The 20,546-nt window shown below is 35.5% G+C and overlaps 1 protein-coding gene and 1 non-coding gene across 2 annotated transcripts in view; both read left to right on the plus strand.

The window, feature by feature from the left end:
* The first annotated feature begins 24 nt into the window (after positions 1-24).
* On the plus strand, positions 25-106 carry Trnas-cga (transfer RNA serine (anticodon CGA)). The gene has a single exon. It is a non-coding gene; the product is annotated as a tRNA-Ser (tRNA).
* Positions 107-16,335: 16,229 nt separating this feature from the next.
* LOC142337093 (arylacetamide deacetylase-like) overlaps positions 16,336-20,546 on the plus strand; it is a 53,561-nt gene continuing 49,350 nt past the window's right edge. The window contains exon 1 of the mRNA XM_075386172.1: positions 16,336-16,626. Coding sequence (XP_075242287.1) covers positions 16,468-16,626 — 159 coding nt within the window. The 5' untranslated portion in view covers positions 16,336-16,467. The remainder of the gene's footprint in view (positions 16,627-20,546) is intronic.

The raw sequence follows: 20,546 nt of genomic DNA on the forward strand, positions 1-20,546 counted from the left end.
AGAAGCTATGACAGTAGATATCAAGCAGCTATGGCCGAGTGGTTAAGGCGTCTGACTCGAAATCAGATGGGATCTTCCCGCGCAGGTTCGAATCCTGCTGGCTGCGTAAATTTTTCAATATTCAATACAAACAACTTTAATTACAAATTTCACATATAGATAACGGAGGACACACAGCATTATGTAATAAAATGCAACTTAAAGCCGAATTCTTCCCGTGCTCTCTTGGATGATCTTAAACTTATTACTTTAGAGAAAATCTTTTGTGAAAAATTACAGATCTATTCTGTTCGGTTCTATTCTGTACAGATCTAAACATTATGGTTACCTAAACAAGCTATCAAGAGTAGACGTCAATATTGGTATGATAGAAAATCTGCAATATTATAGAGAATGCGATATTTTGTCTCATTGTAAGTTGGCAGTCCTATCAAAAGCTTTCAACATAGTTGCCCAAGAGTTCCTCTTTGAGAAATGCTCCAAATAAGGCTTCAGAGTCAAAATTAGAGATCATCTGGAGTCACCTCAAAAGCAAGGAGAGACTTGTTCCTTTGATTTCAAAAAAAAATTTCTGCCAAGAAAAATTAATTGCGGAGCTCCTCTATGATGTGTACTTGTTCCTCTTGCCCTTCTCATTAAGATAAACAAACCTGTATTAGTATCAATAAAAATAACTTTGTGCTAATTGCTGATGACACTTTGTATAGTAAATTAAAAGCACAAGAATACACGGAAGATCTTTATGCCTCATCAAGGTAACGCCAAGCGTCCGAAATCTCTTTTTGTTGTGTTCAAACTGCCCTAAACAAATTCTTTAATGAGCCCGTAATGAAGAAACAAAAGGATATAAATTCCTTGGTTAATAAAATAAAACTTACTCTCAGTTTGTGATCTCAAAATTGCGTTTTGCTAATATGTATTCACTTTCTATATTGTTTTCAAAATTGAAAATGTTTTAGCGGAAAGATTTACAAAGGTTATGTTCACCAACAATACTACAACATACAAAAACATTACAACATTACAAATAAGGAGTTTTCATCTACGAAACAGCAAATAAGACCGATCTTTGTGAGCATCACAACATTTGTTATTTAGGTAATTTATGGGTTCCCAAAACGAACCGAAGCAAGATTCCATAGATAGGAAAGCAATTTTGCTTCTGTTTTTGAAATACATACTTCTGAGCTTTTGAAGTTTGTGTCTAAAGTTATTGGAAAGGAACAACACACTAGTGGATCAGTAAACGTTTTTTTGACAGCCATTTTGCACATTATTATTATATAAATTATAATTTATAATTACTAAATTATACATTATTTAAATCATAAACTTTTATTGTGAGAACAATTAGAGAAATAAAGTCCCATATTTTTTATTCTTTAATCGATTCTTTAATATTTGATTTTTTTGGAACTGTTATTTAAAACTGTTCTCAATTAGGCAGAATTTTTTCTAGCATGCGCTTGGTACGGCGTAAAAGAATACGAAACTTCAATTATTTGCTGTTGTAATCGTACTGAAAACAAATTTATTAATGTTACCCATGTCTAGACCTCGACTCATGAAAAGACAATGCTCGACAAAAATATGCTATGAAAAGACCATACTGGACTCATTTGAGCTATGAAAAGACTTTAGCTGGACTTTAAGGCATTCTGGACTTTAGCTCGACTCAGATTTTTCGCAAAAGACTTTAGCTGGACCCAAAATTTTACAAAAGACTTTGGCTTGACCCAAAGTTTGTGCTGGACTTAATCTCGACACAATGTTTGCGAACAAAGTGGAGTTAAAGTCTTTTCATGGGTCCATCATTAGTCTTTTCATGGGTCCATCATTAGTCTTTTCATGGGTCCATCATTAGTCTTTTCATGGGTCCATCATTAGTCTTTTCATAAGTCTGTTTTTCTGCCATTAACGTTTTGCGTGCAATATTGCATATAACGTTGTCAGCATATATGATCATGCACCTTTTACGATTCAAAAGAACGAAAAATACCTCAAAAACCTGCATTATTTTTTTAAAAAGATAGCTCATAATTTGGGGAAGGAAAACAAACTGAATAGCGCCAAAATTTTTTCAAGGCTAATGGGACTAGGATCAATACTCTTAAGCTAGCTGGTTTCATTGAATCAAGTAATGTGGTAATATACTCGATCTGAAATAACTCTTTATCTTAAGATTTGACAAAATTCTTAAGGCTTTTGGCAGATTTCCAACTGATTCTTAAGTTGGACTGCTCTGGTGCAAAACTATTTAGTCTTGCTCCGGTTCTGCTTCTGTCTGTACAGAAGCAGGAAACACAAATAAAAAAATTTGAATTTTGAAAAAAAAACAGACTCATGAAAAGACTAATGGTGGACCCATGAAAAGACCTTAACTCGACTTTGCTGGTTATTAAAAGACTAATGCTGGACCCATGAAAAGACCTTAGCTGGACTTTCTTCGTTATGAAAAGACTTTAGCTCGACCCATGAAAAGATATTAGCTCGACTTTAACTAGGAACCTCGACCGTGTAATTATAGTCAATATTGCCCCCCCCCCTACTAGACTTTTAAAGTCTTATCATAAGTCGAGGTCTAGGCCTGGGTACTTTTGTGGTTCACTTTCGAAACCTCATATCTGCTATACTAATACCGTAGTATTAAAAATGTTTAATTAACTTCAACATTTGAACACAATTAAACACATTAATACATTTTGCTCTACTTGGAAGTTCAATATACGTTTGAATCACTGAAACGGGCAATGCAAAGTAAGCCGATAGGCAAGCAAGCCGACAGAAAAGCAAGCCGAAAGTTATGTAATAGTTATGTAATCTTGTCAGCCGTTACAATCAATACTGCGCGTAGTATTATAGTCCATAATGTATTCCAATGCACCAAAGAAACAAAAATGCGTCAATTTTTAGACATCTAGTGGGTACGGGCCTCAGCAGACCGCTGTCCATGGCCATGCCTCTCATCCGCTGTGGGATGTAATCCGGAAATAGCGGGCCGGTTATCGCGGCGAAGCCACGACGCGCGCGAAGCGCTCCCACCGGCCCGCCAGGGGCAACTTAAAATACGGGTATCCGAAAATTTTTCGGCTTACTTGACCTCATTTTCAAAATTCGGCTTGCTTGCCTATCGGCTTGCTTGACCGCCACCCACTGAAACAATGCTAGTAAAAATTTATATGCCGAGCTAGTATTTAAATGAACAAAATAGCAACACTTAATTTGCTCGTAATGTGGTAAACAGAGCAAGACAGAGCTCCAGAAAGATAATTCTTACGTAATTTGTAGAACAATACTCGGCAACCAGTAACTTTACAGCTCAATTAGTTGAAAAAAACCTTACCAATAACTAGCAAGGTAATACTCAATATTTGGATACAATGGACACATAACAACAGAAAGAAAAAGCATATTTTTCATTTTCGTTACCAAACTGTGTTTGTGTGCCAAAATTTGTCTATAATTTCTTCGTTTCTGCAATTTTTTTTGTATTTTGTTAAATATCACTTGTGGTGTTAATGTTGTAGTATTACGAGAGCCGTTACAAATGAACGGATAATTAATCCCGCATTAGAGCGAAGGTATTTAGGCGCTAATTAACCATTCTTTCGTCGCGCGCTAAATAAACTAACGCTTGTTAAGACTACCAGTACACAAGTATTTAAACAACTCAGTTCGACTTATTTAAATAATACAACTTTAGGCCTGGATCTCCTCGCTTATATCCAGGATAGAAAATGTACATTGTTGAACGTAGGCGGCCTGTAAAACCACAGTTTCTTTTGATATAAATTACTTCTGCTTTTGACAGTTGCAATGCAGATCTTTCCCCCCAAGTTCAATAAAGATGAAGCAGATTGCTTCAGGGGAAAAGACAATAGAGTCTCATAAAAAGCCCCCAAGAAAACCATAATTGTTGCGGTTTTAGAAGAGGGGAAAAACAGAAAACAGGCGCCTACGAAATCAATAATTGATGCTCTCAGCTTTTCAGATTTTTATTATTTTTTGGAGTTTCAATAATTTTTCCGTGAGATAAAAAAGAGTTAATTCTCTTGCCTTCTCGGCCAATAGGAAAATTAAAAAGCACCTCACTATGAACGTGAGTTTGTGATTCGCTCCCTATCGGCCCAAACGGAGCTGAGGGGAATTAATTGTTTCTCTCAGCGAAGTGGGACGGAATACAATTAGAGAGACAAATAAGAGAGCCGACGACCGGCAGCAGACAACTGCTCCATTTTTTCTACAAAATAAATTTAAAAATTCAAACAGAGAAGAAATTATAGAAAAGACTTCTAACTTAGCCAATTTTCAAACAGAACTTTCTTGCGAGAAACCGACTGGGAGAAGTTTCAATGACGCACTCACTTAACAATAACACAATCAAGTAACAGCTCAACTCGGTTAAATACTACTCAGTGTAAGCTTGTTTATTTAAACTATCTATTTAATTAATTGAACTTTTCAGCCCCCCAACAATTTTAAATTGAGGTTTATAGCACAGACAGGTCTTAGGCATATATCTTTGCCTTCGATTTGTTATATCTTTTGTCAAGTTTGACTGGCATACATAAAGAGATCCCGTATTGTGTGATCTGTAGCAGCCCAGCCAAATTTGATAACTGGTGCGCCCAGAGAAAAGAATCACGCCTAAATTTTTGTTTTTCTATCCGATCGGATTAGAATAGTAAAATAACCACTACCACAGAAGTGAAAGCACACTAATAGACAAACAAATAGAGTAATTTATATCAAATTTACGGCCGAAATACAGTAAATTTACACTAAAATAGTAACAGGCAATTGATTCTTTGCTCTTGTAAAGTTGTTTTGACCCGGGTGGGGGTAATCTTTGTCCGATTTTTAGTTTATTTATGCTTGTTTCTTGTGCATAAATTTCTTAACTGATGTAATCGTAACAATCATAAGAGCGTTCGAAATACACAAAATATCCAACAAAACAATGGGTTTTTGGAAAATTCTATTAGGAGCAACATATAATCTTTGTATCTTATCGTTCTTTACACCGGTATTCTCTAACGAAACCAAACCGTCGGTCCCACAGAACAACAATCATTTTTTACCGCTTAGTAATTATCAACCTTACAGCACAATAGAAAAAACTTACAAATGCGTTGAGGATCAACCAAGAGAAAATAAAATTGATGAGCATTGTCATACAGAAAATATTAAAGCAGAATACCCAAGTCTGGCGTCACATCAACCACAACCACAAAATGATGCAACCATTCGAAGTGTGGTGGCACCTCCTTAAAGCTGTGACTAAAAATCATCCTTTTTATAAAAAAAATAATTTGTCTCAAAAATAATAAAAATTATTTGTATTAGACTCTGTAAGTTAGATAATATCTTGTTTAGATACACCTCAAGGATGCTATGTTATGCAGCCCAAATTCATAAAACAGCCTAACGCTTTATTCATTCGATTTGGACAATACACCGGACAAATATTATTATCAAGTATTTCCGCTTTGAAAACTACTGTAACTATTAGAGTTGCATCTTTCTACTTTAGTGACATTATTGATCTGGATGTACCGCATTCAAATTTCCAATACTTCTCCTTGTTAAGAGCCTTGATTGATAACACAATTATTTTTGTAAACATTGGAATCGAATACGAAATTGTTTCAAAGCACCTGAAGAAAAATATAACTAGATTTTGAACTCTCTTGTAAGTTCAACATTGAGAGACATGTATGGATTTCTTTCTTTCTTTTTGTTTCTTATAATCCAGTTTCAACTATGTAATCCCAACTATGTTTATCTAGCTATTTCCTGCACTCTTCCCCTGCTCCGATTTTGCTACAGTGAATCCGATTGATATATTATCTATAAATATCAATCGTTGTCAAGAATCCTGTTTTTAGAAATAATTGACACTCCTTTATATCCTTTTTTAAATTTATTTTAATACCTATTTTGAAATGAAGAACACTAAGTTAATTAACAACTAAAACGCTTCCATTGATGTACTTTTTGTTTCAAGATAGACTTGTTACAATTTATCAAATAAAGAAAACCTTTGAAGAAAAACACGGAGACATTTTCCCTCAAATTGTTATAAACTTTGAGTTTTGGGACACTTGGGAAAACGATACTGTGATATTAACCCCTCATTCGTTGTATTGGAATTATTTCGTGTATTTAGCACAATTCGACCCTAATAGTTTGCCAAAGGAGCTAGATCAGCAACATGATTCATTTAATTAATAGAAACTTACAAATCAGAATCGGAAACCAAAATTTTGAGCTATTAGCCGTATACTATGTTTCCGCTATAAGTATAATGACTTTCGCAAAAAAACCCATGACAAATATTTACAGACTTTTAACTATTTTCATTACTCATCATCAGTTCGCCGAATTCACCATTTTTCTAGCATTCAAAGAGAACTCGGTATTTCAAGTACAACATCCAATCTACATTGCTTAAGTATTATTCTAAACTATGATATTTGCAGTTAACAATAAATTTGTAGAGTTGCAAAAAATTCAACGATCTTTTGATGCATACCCAACTCCTGTACCTACTATGCTAGTAACACTCAAAGAAATCCAAAGTGAAAATACTTGTTTAATAAGTATTAATCCTCTCTCAGTTCATTGGAAATTCTTCCTCTTTATTCTAGAAAATCCAAACTGTGTACCTCACAGTATTTGTTTTGATTGCCCAAAAACTGATTCTTGCCAAAACGATTCAATCCTTAAAGAGTTGGAAACCATTAACAATTAAAAGCAGCAATGATATTCTCATACCAAAACTGCCTTATACAAATACAACTTTTTGAAAAATCATTTGTCACGACAAAAAGCAACAGAGTAATCCCACAACTAATACTCCATTTTGAATATTTAAACATTTGGACTGATGGAACCATTACCTTAACACCATCTTCCCCTATTGGACATTCTTTATAAATATATCCCAAGCTTTAAATGGTTCTAAAATCCCTTTTAATTTAGATCTTTTATAATGCTGTTCCACTTTGGTGAGCGCCTAGTCAAAGTAGAGTCCCTCGAGAGATCTTTCATTGAAACTTCCACAGCAGAGATTAAACCCTGTATAATCATACACTATACAGACTACGAGCGTGGATGTGAGGGTTCTACTCGAATCACCATGGGAATGAAGCACTGGGAATTCTTTCTTGCACTCATTGATATCGAAGAGCATTTCCCAGTCAACTTGGGCGCTCTTCAGTAAAATAATTTGTTTCACATAACTTTCTCTCCCCAAAAAAATATTTTTTTTCCCTGCTCATTATTTCCTTTTTTTTTCTAATCAATTTGTCCCTTTTCCCTCATTTCTTTCCAAATTGTTAAAAATAAAATGATTTTGTTCATTGGTAAGGAAAAAGTTAAAATTGTTAAAGCAGAAAGATGGTTTACTATCTGTTTCATACAATATAAAGCATGTATCAAAATAACTTATATGTTCCTAAGCACCGGTACCATTAATTATTATTACATCTATCCAAACGAGAAACACTGGAATTTCTTTTTTGCTATTGCAGATTTAAATGTAACTATCCCCAACGAACTTGAACACCATGGATTAGAAGTCGCATACCCAGATATCTCTGATTTATCCATATAATGGGAAACGTTTTGAAAATATTATCCCAGCAACCACAAATTGACTCAACCCCAAAAATCGAATGTCCTATTTGTTATCTCACTTGTCGTCAATTTAAAAAATTGCACAAAAATCCAAACGGTCAACCCCCCCATTTTGCTTGCATTCCCTGTAGAAATGAATTATTTAAATATTGGAACCAATCTAAATGCCCCATTTGCGTAACTCCCATTTATACAATCAGTCATTGCCACTATTTCCAGTGTGATTCTTGTCAAGAAATCAAAAAGTTATCCACTTGCCACAGCCACTTCAGAAACCTACACCCCAAAAAATCAATTTGTTTGCAGTGTATGACTTTCACAACTACTAAATGCCCTTTATGCAAACAAGCATTTGATCCAAACAACCCGTGGTAAAATCCTCGATTCAAAACTACATTCACAAACTAACCAAAATGTTTATCCCCACATTATTTGATTTTTTACTAATGGCCCTTATGATTATTGCAGCAGCCTTCTCCTTCGTTTTAACCGTTTTCCCCGTAGTTTTAAGTAATCCTTTCAAATTTTTGATGTTCATAATTATATTAGTAATAGACCAAACAATAAAATCCCAAAATAATCAACAACCAAATCCTCCAACCGTGCCAGTCCCATAATCCCTTCCAATAACAATCTTTCAAAAATGAATACAATTGACAAAGAAACCAATACTGTAGAATCCAAACCGGTCTCACTAATTTGTTTATGCTGCAGACGTGAAACAATTGTTTTCAAGAAATTACACGAGAACCCCCCTAACGAACTACCCCACGTAATGTGTCTGCTCTGTTACCAATATGTTATAAAAGATATGGGCTATGATTTTTATCCTAAATGCTCTAAATTGAATGTTATCTTTTCGATCTTTAACTGGTTTCAATGTGATATTTGCAAACAAACAACATTTCAATACTCTGTTGCAAAAACGTTTCATCACAGTGATCACAAGCCCGTCAACGTTTGTAAATTTTGCGTAGAAGACTATAAATTATGCCCTCGTTGCGAAAAAATAATTACATAATGCGTCCAAGAACTTCCAAAATTTTAATTCTTTTCCTGCTTTTATTTTTGATCCACTCGATATCCCTATTTCAATTCAGTTTTTACCAGGAGCAAATCACCTCCTTCACCCTAGTTCTACACTACTCATTGAATTGACAAAATGCACCCCGTAACATTGTTTATTCTTCTTTTTGTTCTCTTATGCGCATTGGCAATATCCCTTTTTATTAATCACTAGCTCCTTTCCGAAATTGGCCAAATTTTATCCAGATACGGAAAATGACCAATCTAGACCTATCCACAAAAATATTTATCCTAATCCTAAATACCTTGCTTGCAATTTCGTTTCTTATTAATCTCATCCTACTGCAGTTTCTCAGAGGTTTTCCTGTTTTCGTATAAGGAAAATAAAAGAACAGTCACTCGATGGGTCTTTCACAATCCCTATTCGACGGTTTTCGTTGGTTCTATCCTCATCAGGACATTATCTGCCCCATATGTTCACGAAAAACAATTATTGTAGAAAAACTACATAAGCAATTTCCCAGAGAAAATCCTCACTATGTATGTATTCCTTGCAGAAAGGCATTTTTTAAAATATATCCAAATCCTAAATGTCCCATCTTCGACCTTGTCTTCCCGTCCTAATCACATCCTACTTCCAATGCAATTTATGCAAAAAAATGAAAACAGAATTAGGAGTAACAAAAAACCCACATTTTTCCCAACATGAGGATCATCGATTCTGTCGAGTATGTATAAATAAGCAGAAAAAATGTCCCATTTGTAAAAATTTTTTAGACGACGTTGTCTAATAAACCAAAAACAACTCAAGTCTAAACGATTTTTTTTCTCCCTTTTAACTTTTCCTCGGGAAGGGGTTACCTCAGCTTTCTCCAGCTTGCCCCCTGGCTTTTGAACCTAAATAATTCAGATCACTAACACGATAACTGAAATTTCCAAAAATGACCCGAAAATTTTCTTTCTTTCAGCTCAGCAAGGTTGTCTCCCCAGCAGCACGGGTCGTTGCAGCCGTGTTAGTGTGACGCACGCCCCAAGACTCACACCCCCGGGCAGCAGAGAAAGACGTACTTGTGCCAGGGCTGCCCGCCTGGCATAAGTATAAAATTTTTTTTTATTGCCCCGCCTTCCTTTATTAAAGTTAATTTTGCATTTAGCAAAACAAAAACTTTTCTACCAATTTTTAATAACAAATGCATTTAGCATTATAATTTTTAAGTAAAGCTATTAGCAACAAAACCTTACAAAAACATTCTACAATAGAATACTTTTTTATATTAGCAATACAATTGCAAACTTGAAAAGAAGCCATAATGTGTGATATTGATGACACAGGCTAACCAAAGTCAAAACATTTTATATCATTAACAAGGAAACACTCACAATGACTACCAGACCCACACTCGCAAGCGTGGTATTCCCGAATCAACATCAACAAGTGACAACACAACAAGAACAAACACAAACCCATTCTTCCCAGCCTCCTATTTTCTCAAAGCCTCCATTTACTACAACCATTGCACCTCCATCAACTTCGAGTCAATATGATCCGCAAAACAATTGGATAGTCAATCGCAAGAGACCAGCTCCAGCAAATCATCACACCAGTCACGCTGAAAAAATCAAGAAAATGTCAAATATTGACGACCTGTTAACGGAACGTGATAGAAAAAACATCCCTCACTGCCTAGACATACAGAAAACAAGAGAAGCGGAAATTAACACTGAAAACCCTAGGTTTGTTACAAACCTCAAATATGCGCTAAAAACTGAGTATAATAAATTCGCCGTATCCGAAAGGGTCAAAGTGAGCAATATCACTACAGGAGAAGACCTCTTCATGAAAGCAAGCGAACTACCAATTCTAAAAGACTTCTCTTTGAACGACAACCAAAATATATGGAGGATTAAAAACCGAAATCCAACCACAAAAATGTATAACATCAGGAACAATCAGCTGGACATTTACGCTAATGTACCATATGCGGCTATAACTGCTTTTCCTTCAACTAATGAACAGAACGAAATTACGAGAGAATCCCTAATTTCGGAAAATACGAGATTCAGACAGGAATTGTTCATCAAAGAGACGGAATTGCAGGAACTGCAAATGAAATTCGAAAGTCTGCAAATGAATAATACAGAGAAAGGAAAAACAACAAGTAATGACTACTGGAGAAGACAGTACGTTCTAACAAAACAGTTAAAAAAAACAGAAGAAAGCAACCTGAAGCAAATTAACAAAGCATTTGCTCAGAAGCATCTTGAAATAACGTCGGCTAACAAAAAGCTAGGAATGGCAAACAAGGAATTAGTTGAAGAGGTCAAACAACTGAACTGCAAGTTAGAGAAAGAAAAAAAGAAGAGGCAAAAACAAAAAAAACTAATAAAGTCACTGATCTCTAAGCACGAGAAGACCCCAGAGTCATGCGATGACAGTCAAGATGTACAAGAAGTCCTTTTAATCGAGGACGATGACAGCCCGGTACCAAGCCCGGTCATTTTGCCACCAGAATTTTTTAATTAATATAAGCAGAATATTATAGCCCTTTGCGATTGATTTTATAACTCAACATTATTGCCCTTTGCGATTGATTTTATAACTCAACATTATCACCCTTTGCGATTGATTTTATAACCAAACCTTATCGCCCTTTGCGATTGGTTTTATATTAGGACGCCACCAAACCTCCTGACTAATCAACTCTTACAACATGTCGCAACCAACCAACATTTGCCACCTCCAACTCAAATGACTGCCGCCATCTCAACTCAATCAACAAAAACTTGAAGAGAACTCACAATTTACCTGACTTTCATTTAAAACTTTTGTATGATGTAGATAAATCTATTAAATTTGTTTCTTACTAAAAATCGGGGTGAGCTGTAGTATTACGAGAGCCGTCACAAATGAACGGATAATTAATCCCGCATTAGAGCGAACGTATTTAGGCACTAATTAACCATTCTTTCGTCGCGCGCTAAATAAACTAACGCTTGTTAAGACTACCAGTACACAAGTATTTAAACAACTCAGTTCGACTTATTTAAATAGCACAACTTTAGGCCTAGATCTCCTCGCTTATATCCAGGATAGAAAATGTACATTGTTGAACGTAGGCGGCCTGTAAAACCACAGTTTCTTTTGATTTAAATTACTTCTGCTTTTGGCAGTTGCAATGCAGATCTTTCACCCCAAGTTCAATAAAGATGAAGCAGATTGCTTCAGGGGAAAAGACAATAGAGTCTCATAAAAAGCCCCCAAGAAAACCATAATTGTTGTGGTTTTAGAAGAGGGGAAAAGCAGAAAACAGGCGCCTACGAAATCAATAATTGATGCTCTCAGCTTTTCAGATTTTTATTTTTTTTTGGAGTTTCAATATTTCTTCCGTGAGATAAAAAAGAGTTAATTCTCTTGCCTTCTCGGCCAATAGGAAACTTAAGAAGCACCTAACTGTGAACGTGAGTTTGTGATTCGCTCCCTCTCGGCCCAAACGGAGCTGAGGGGAGTTAATTGTTTCTCTCAGCGAAGTGGGACGGAATAAAATTAGAGAGACAAATAAGAGAGCCGACGACCAGCAGCAGACAACTGCTTCATTTTTTCTACAAAATAATTTTAAAAATTCTAACAGAGAAAGAAATTATAGAAAAGACTTCTAACTTAGCCAATTTTCAAACAGAACTTTTTTGCGAGAAACCGACTGGGAGAAGTTTCAACGACGCACTCACTTAACAACAACACAATCAAGTAACAGCTCAACCCGGTTAAATAATACTCAGTGTAAGCTTGTTTATTTAAACTATCTATTTAATTAATTGAACTTTTCAGCCCCCCCCAACAATTTTAAATTGAGACTTATAGCACAGACAGGTCTTAGGCATATATCTTTGCCTTCGATTTGTTATATCTTTTGTCAAGTTTGACTGGCATACATAAAGAGATCCCGTATTGTGTGATCTGTAGCAGCCCAGCCAAATTTGATAATGTTGCACACATATACAGAAAATGTTTTTCGTCCATTTTATTTCCATTTTTCTATTTTTGACCGAAAAAGATCTGGATGAAAAAATGGTAAACAGTTGCTTACTTCTATGGATTAAGATACTACTCGCTGGAGAAACATTTGCTTTGCAGCAACTGATAAGCCTTGTATATAGTTTGTCTTATGAAGATTACCAGACGAATGTTGTTGACATAGCAACGCCAAATTGGTGAATAGAGAATGCGATAGCAACCTAGTAGTACTGTCGTTTATCGATTCTCGTTACAATTTCAACACTTCAAACTGATTAGACCATATTTTTCCACCACTCTTTATTCGGGTCTTTATTGCCCCCCCCCCCCGTCATTAAATTATGGGTATAGTTACCATGATGGGGGCTATAGGTTATCTGAACAATAAGCTGGGGGGGGGGCTATAATGCGAAAGACCCCTTTATTCTCCATTCTTCATATAGCAATAGTGAACAAGATTGGTAAATATTCTAAACTCGATGCACAGTTTTTGCCACATTTGGGAAATTCGTAATACTCATCGGGCACAAAAAATTTATTTAATTTGTAGGTAATAACGGACGAAAATTACCGATGACAATAACTTTGACAATGAATGGCTCTGAAGTTTTTGCTGTTATTGTTTCAGACAACATGCAAATCAGCAGAGCAGCTTGACTTCTCAAAAAACTTTGTTTCAGAATTTGTTTAGGAAAAGACATCAAAATAACGGCCTAAAGCAGTAACTGATGTCGAGTTGAGACCCAGTGAAGGAGACTGGGTTAAGAACCTTTCATGATATATTACTGTTTATAATATATAGGCGAGGAGATTCTTTTGGCGCCAAGCAAATAGTTATGTCCGATATCTCTAAGGGAAACGCGTACATGCACTATATCAGCCTGGAAGTCCTGTTTGAAGTGCCCGAATGCTATTTAATTCTGCCACCTAAATTGCCAGTAAATGGAAAAAACTCCCCAGAGTTGTTTATGGCAAAGGGGTTACTTAAAATTTCGAAAAAAAAGATTTTTTTGCTCTCGTTGTTGTTGTTACTGCTGCTGCTGGTTGGAGACATTCTAAAACAATGCTGATTTTTTTCTGGCTGGGTATAGCCCCTATGTTTTTTGTATTATATCAGTTTTTTCTCATTACTAGAAGCGGTACCTTCTCTTGAAAGGATTGATTCGGAGCACTCACCACCAAATCGCGTACGTTAGTAGCTCACTATGACCCTCAATGCCCCCTAACACCGGCGCAAATAGATTCTTGAACGAACTTGTGCTAAATCATGAAATCCTCAACGCAAAATATTAAGAAAAGAACGTTGCATACTTATTTTGACTGCAATGTTTGTATTTTTATGAAAAAAAGAAGTGAGGGTTGCAAAATTTTGCAATCAATTAAAGAACTGACAAACAGAAGTTATAGAAGTAAAATCATTTATCAATCTTGTAGAAAATACCATATGAATCTCAAGTTATTACCAAAAACTATTTTTTGACTAAAAAAGTAACAATTAGAACTTTCTTTTTTAAAAAAAATTCTGGAACCATTCTATTGTTCTATTCCACGCAGAGTCTGAATTACATTTTATTTTAATAGTTTGTCATTGAACTACACTCATTTGATATCACGCAATTTTTTCTCGTGTGATGGAGAGTCGCACGACTTTTTGTGTGAAAAATGCGTCTGGTGTGATAACAATTTTCCTCGTGTGATAACAAAATTACAAGATTGATCTATAATTAATGACCAGTTGTATTCTTTAACGTTGAACTTCTGTTCAGGCTGGGCTACTCTTTTTTCCGTGTTGTGGCAGCCAAAGTGGGCCATAATAATGAATAGTTGTATTCTTTAATGATTAAATTTTTGTACAGGCTTTCTACTTATTTTTCCGTGTTTTGGCAGGAGAACTAGACCATAATAAAGGCCAGTTTTATTCTTTAATGTTAAACTTTTGTTCAGGCTGGGCTATTCTTTATTCCTTTTTTTGACAGGAGAACTGGGCCATAATAATGACCAGTTGTATTCTTCAATGTTGAACTTTTGTACAGGCTGGGCTACTCTTTTTTCCGTGATCTGGCCGCAAAACTGGGCCATAATAATGACAGTTGCTTCTTTATGTTGAAATATTTGTACAGGCTTCTCTACTTATTTTTCCGTGTTTTGGCAGGAGAACTAGACCATAATAAAGGCCAGTTTTATTCTATAATGTTGAACTTTTGTTCAGGCTGGGCTATTTTTTATTCCGTGTATTAGCATAAAAACTGAGCCATAAATATCACCAGTTGTTTTCTTTAATGTTGAAAAACCTGCATAGAAACACGAGAAATTCTGAGGTTAGTCCCGAGAGAACCGCGAAAATTTACACGATTTCTCGTGTAAATTTGCTTTCTATCGAGTGTTTCTTTCGCGGTAGAAATTAGGTAAAAATATTGCTCAAATACTCGTGTTAAGGTATGCGTTCAAGATCAAAAATGGCCAGACCTTAACATGAGCGCACTCGAGGAGTGCGTTGTGTTCAAAATGTCAAGCACCCGTTAGTTAGTGTTGCATTAACAATAAGAATATAAGTCTGAGGTGACATTCATTTTAGCCAAGGTGCCAGTGATCTCTTGATCTCCTCTGACATTGAATCAGTCACAGCCTGACCATAAGTTAGCTCAAACCAGGATGCCGCTGCCGAAAGAAAAATGGACTGATTTTGGAGTGATCATTTCTAAGTTTGCAACTTTGTATCTAAAGATGCTTAAAATTTAGACGGCAGCAAAGTTTTTACCCATTGTGCTGCACCAATCATTTTATCAAGCAGAATTTTTGCACATTGTTTTATTCATATAATCGCTAAAAATTTCTCGTGTGAATTCAACAAAAAATTGTTGATTCCGCACGAGAAAATTTTAGCGTGTGAGTGAAAAAAACAATGCGCAAAAACTTCTGCTCGTTAAACTGTTTGGTGCAGCACAATGGGTATAAATTTTGCTGCCGTCCAAATTTTAAGCTTTTCTAGATATAAAATTGCAAATTTGGAAATGATTACTCCAAATTCAGTCAATTTTTTTTTCGGCAGCGGCATCCTGGTTTTAGTTGACCTATAGTCAGGCTGTGGCTGATTCAATGTCACACTGGATCGATGGCACCTTGGCGAATTGAAAGTCATCTTAGACTTATATTTCCATTGATTATGCAACACTAACCGATGGGTGCTTGAAATTTTGAACACAACGCACTCCTCGAGTGCACTGAAGTTAAGTCTGGCCATTTGTGATTTGGAACGCATACCTTGACATGAGAATATTAGTTTTTTCGCTGCTGAATGCAATGAAAAGTTATTTTCAGGTAACCACACCTGAACTTGTTCTGATAAAAATCTACCTGAAATACAGTTCAGGTGTTTGAGGTGCTTTTACACCTGAAATTCACCTGAAATTCTGATTGCCTGAACACGGTTCAGGTAAAATTACCTGAACTTTTTAGTGTGAGCTCTCTAGTAAGTGCAAATAACGCCTTGACATATCGGATTTGCAGATATAATGAGGTTCAAACAATAAACAAATTAATAGGATTTAATGTTAGCCTTAACTATCTACACTCTAAATAACATTTTAACATCTTACATACTATTAATAACATTTAGCATATATTGTTTAGAAAACTGACATTCAACTGAATTCAAAGTTCGCCTTCTTCATATACAACATTCAGCATATGTTGAAAGAGCAAACTATATACATTAATATATCTCATTTGAGAAACGGATAACCATATTTCATTAAAATTAATCTTAACTGAAACCTCGATTTCTCAAAATGATGTCTCTCGCGCGATTGTCTGTTTGGCTGTTGAGTATTATTGTTGCTCTTTTTGCATGTGCAATGTATCAACACTGCGTCACAGATGATAGACTGGATCTGCCTGTTGTGTACACTCATATTGTTAACCCTTTCCGGCGGATTCTTCCCAAAGTTGTAAGTTTTTTTTTCAAATTAAAATGCATGTCATGTTCCCCAAAATGAGTACGTCGGTTTCAAGAGCTTTTCAAAAAAGCTGGACAATATGTGTTATTTATAACATGTTAGTGCGTGAAAAATTGGCACTTTTCTTTCTGCCGAAAATTGCTGAAACCTAAAGCGGAAAACGTTTGCTGCTTTCAAACAACTCATATAAACCCTGGGTCGAGGAATTCGTCAAAATTTATATAAGAAATGTGCTGACAACCGCAGAAAAAAGATATTTTTCAGCGGATTAATCTTACATAATTATCCGCGCTTAATGTGCTGAATTTTCAGCACCTTTCTTACATAATTTCAGAACTTTTCAGCACATTAAGCGGATAATTATGTAAGATTAATCCGCTGAAAATATTTTTTTTCAGTGACTGTCAGCGCATCTCTTACATAATTTCAGCACTTCTCAACACTTTTCTTACATAATTTCGTCACTTTTCTTGCACATTGTTTTGCATTATTCACCACCTTTCAGCGCATTTCTTACATAATTTCCGCATCTCTCAGCACTTTTCTTACATAATTTGCGGGTGCACCAAAAAAAAGCGGGGGGGGGGGGAGCTGACCAACCAGCGTCTCAACGGGGCAGGGGGGATGGTGCAACTATTGACAAACACTTTTACATAACACTTGAATCGCAATATGGTCTGGACAATGGTCGCACTACGGTCTGATCAGAGGGCAAAGTCTGGAAAATGGTCTGGACAATTGTTGCACTATGGTCTGATCAGAGGGAAAATTCCCTATGAAAACCCAACTCTTGTCACGATCACCAAATAAGCTATGATACACTTTTTGACTCGTCTTTTTCAAAAAGTTATTAAAGAAGGTTGTTCAAGAAGTTCGACAATTTCTTCAACTATTTCAGCAAATCCTTGAAAATTTCTCATAGAAGTTAAAAGATTGTCATCTGATCTCAAGATAACGTGTAAGAAAGACGCTGAGAAGCTGTTGAAAACTTTTAAGAAAATTATTTAATTTATGTAAGAAAGGTGCTGAATCCGCAGAAGTTGAAATTTTCAGAAGTGCTGAAAATATGTAAAAAAAGGTGCTTAATCATATGCTGATTTTGTGTAAGAAATGCGCTGAAAGGTGCTGAAATATTTTTTTTCAGCGGATTCACCAAGTGCTGAAAATATGGAAGAAAGGTGCTTAATCCTATGCTGATTTTATGCAAGAAATGCGCTGAAAGGTGCTGAATTATTTTTTTTTCAGCGGATTCACTACCAAATTCTTAATTTTCAGCACATTCAGCACAAATCTTACACAATTTCAGCACATTCAGCGGATTTCTTACAAAAATATCCGCTTAAAGCTGCTGACCCCTCGACCCGGGACAGAAGCAGGAAGACTCGCATGTTCCTGTGCATGGCTCAACAGAAAATTCCCGCATCGATTCTGAAAGAATATAAAAGATAATAATTATAACACGATATCGGGATTAATATTGCAGAAACTTTTGTCCTAGCGCTAATTGTGTTTTACCTAGCTGCTGAGAAAATTGAGTTCAAAAAAAGCAGTAGCGAAACATTATTTCAGTTTCCAGAGGATCCAAAAACAACTGAGTAAACGATGATTAAGAAGGAATTTTCTTTGCGTCAATAATTTGAAAATTGCCAACTGAAGCACAATGTATTCCGTATTACTTGACCTAATTAGGTCGATTAAACTTAAGAATTTACAGTTGGACACAAAAACATCAAATGGTTGTCATTTCGTTGCTCGGCATGGTCTGTTTATATGCGTTTCCAAATTAATGAATGAGAAAAACAAGCAGGTAGAATTCTACAAGATTTCGCGCAAAATGTTCAAAAAGCAACCGAAGTAGGTGAAACAAAAACGACATTCTTGAAGAGAAAACATACAACCCGCGACAGGTCTTGAATACAATTGCAAGCGTTGACAAAACTTTAAGCATATCTATAAGACTTAATTGATTACAAGAAGCGTTCTATTATCAAAAAGCAAACGGAACCAAACAAGTAATCCCAAACAAGAATTGTAGTCCAGCCATCAGAAAAATACATAGTGGGAATCTGATGGCACTTAAGCTTTCTAAGGAAGATCATACCACGAGATGTTGAATTAGGTAGGGAAAAATAAATTATTGTTACATGAAATGCGGGTGAAAGTAACAAAATTATTTAGGTTTTGAAAATTAGAACCGTCAGTTTCTTAAAACATATCCACTGTTGACCAGACCGATCAAAACGTTCAAATCAGTGCGGGAAATGACCGTTTTTGATCGGTAATTTTAGGAAATGGTGGTTTTTGCATGTTTTCGATCGGTAAATTTAGGTAATGATTGCTTTTGACGGTTTAGGAGATTATCGTCTCTGTTAGTTTGTTTAGAAAAATACCGTTTTTGAACGTTTTTGACAGTTTTTATGTTTGATATCAACGGACGCAAAAGTCTGCGTACAAAATCACCACTAGGGATTATGTAACCCTAGTTAAGGTGGTTCAATCACGGTTAACCCTTTTTTAACTGATTCTTGGTTTGATTGCTCTGAAACGAAGTTTGTAGCATTTATATAAGTCCTTTAGTCTTTTCTTTTATAAGCAATTTTTCGCTTGAATAATTTTGTCAGAATGTCTATATAAATATAGAATTTCTCCTGTTTTCAATGAGCTTGTCTTGTCTTCCATGAAACCCTCCCACTGTAAACTATTTAAAAAATGTATTCTCCTTCAAACGTGCAGCCTTAAGGTAAACAGAAGCGACCAATAAATTTCAAAATTTTCTTCGATTATGATTGAAAGTTGCAGACAAAGAACGAAATAACGCAATTTTTAGCCATTCGTTTGTGGAACACAGTTTCTTCGATTGCACAGTTATTAGAATGCTAAAACAAAACTATCTTAAAAGAAACATAACGGTCAAAATTTTGAAAAAGCGGCAAAAGTAACTTAAACGAAACGAAGATCTGTTTGAGAGTAAAATGAAGGAGTATGGTCTGTGGTGATGTCAGAATCATTTTAACCTCATATTGCAAAACGATTCGCCTTTCGGCCCTGGTAAAAAAACGCAATAAACGCTCATAAAATTATTATTATTATTATTATTAATTTGACTTGGTACCCGCGATGCAGGAATCACTTTGTTAATTAATTACAAAAACATGACCAATTAACAGGATACTGATAGTATTCAAAGTTCACAGCCTTTAATTTCAAAAGAGAGTTCAGCTGTTTCCGAAATAACACTGTTGGACAGGTCCAGCCAAAAGCTGAGATGTCATTTTGCTGGGTGAGACAATTTGCCTTTTCACAACTCTCAAAACAAAATACTCTTCCAATTTGACTGATTTCGTCCAATTAAAATTTGTCCTCAAAAACTGTTTTGCTGCCGAACGGTTACTGCGTGGTCCCTTGAAAACTTTCCAATAATCATCAAACTTAAGGGCAGTATCACAGTTTTAAAATTTGTTCAGCATAACAAGATCATTTCGAACCAAAAGAAAACTGATTGGCAACAAGTTGTTGTAAATGAGGCTTTGATTGTAGTCACTATTGGTACAAAATTTCGTGTTCAAAGCCCACCTGAGCGCTCGTCTTTGCATCTTTTCTAGTTTTCTGCAGTTTGGCCAATTCGAGAACCACACATTTGACGCGTAAAGGAGAATCGATAAAATGTAAATTTTGTATAAGCTTACTTTTACTCTCGTATTTGTAGAAAAGGGAACGTTTCTCTTCAAGAAAAAAAAGCTTTTGTTGTGCCTTCGAAAGCCGCTCATTGATATGACTGTCCCATTTCAAATTATTAACAATAATTTTACCAAGATCATTCACCGAAGATTTGCATGTTATTTCTGTATCATCTGTATACAAGTGGACAATAGACTAAATAACTACAGATTAACTAAAGCAACAGAGTATGA

Source organism: Convolutriloba macropyga, chromosome 3 (assembly GCF_964194025.1).
Source record: "Convolutriloba macropyga chromosome 3, txConMacr16.3, whole genome shotgun sequence".
NCBI lineage: Eukaryota > Metazoa > Xenacoelomorpha > Acoela > Convolutidae > Convolutriloba > Convolutriloba macropyga.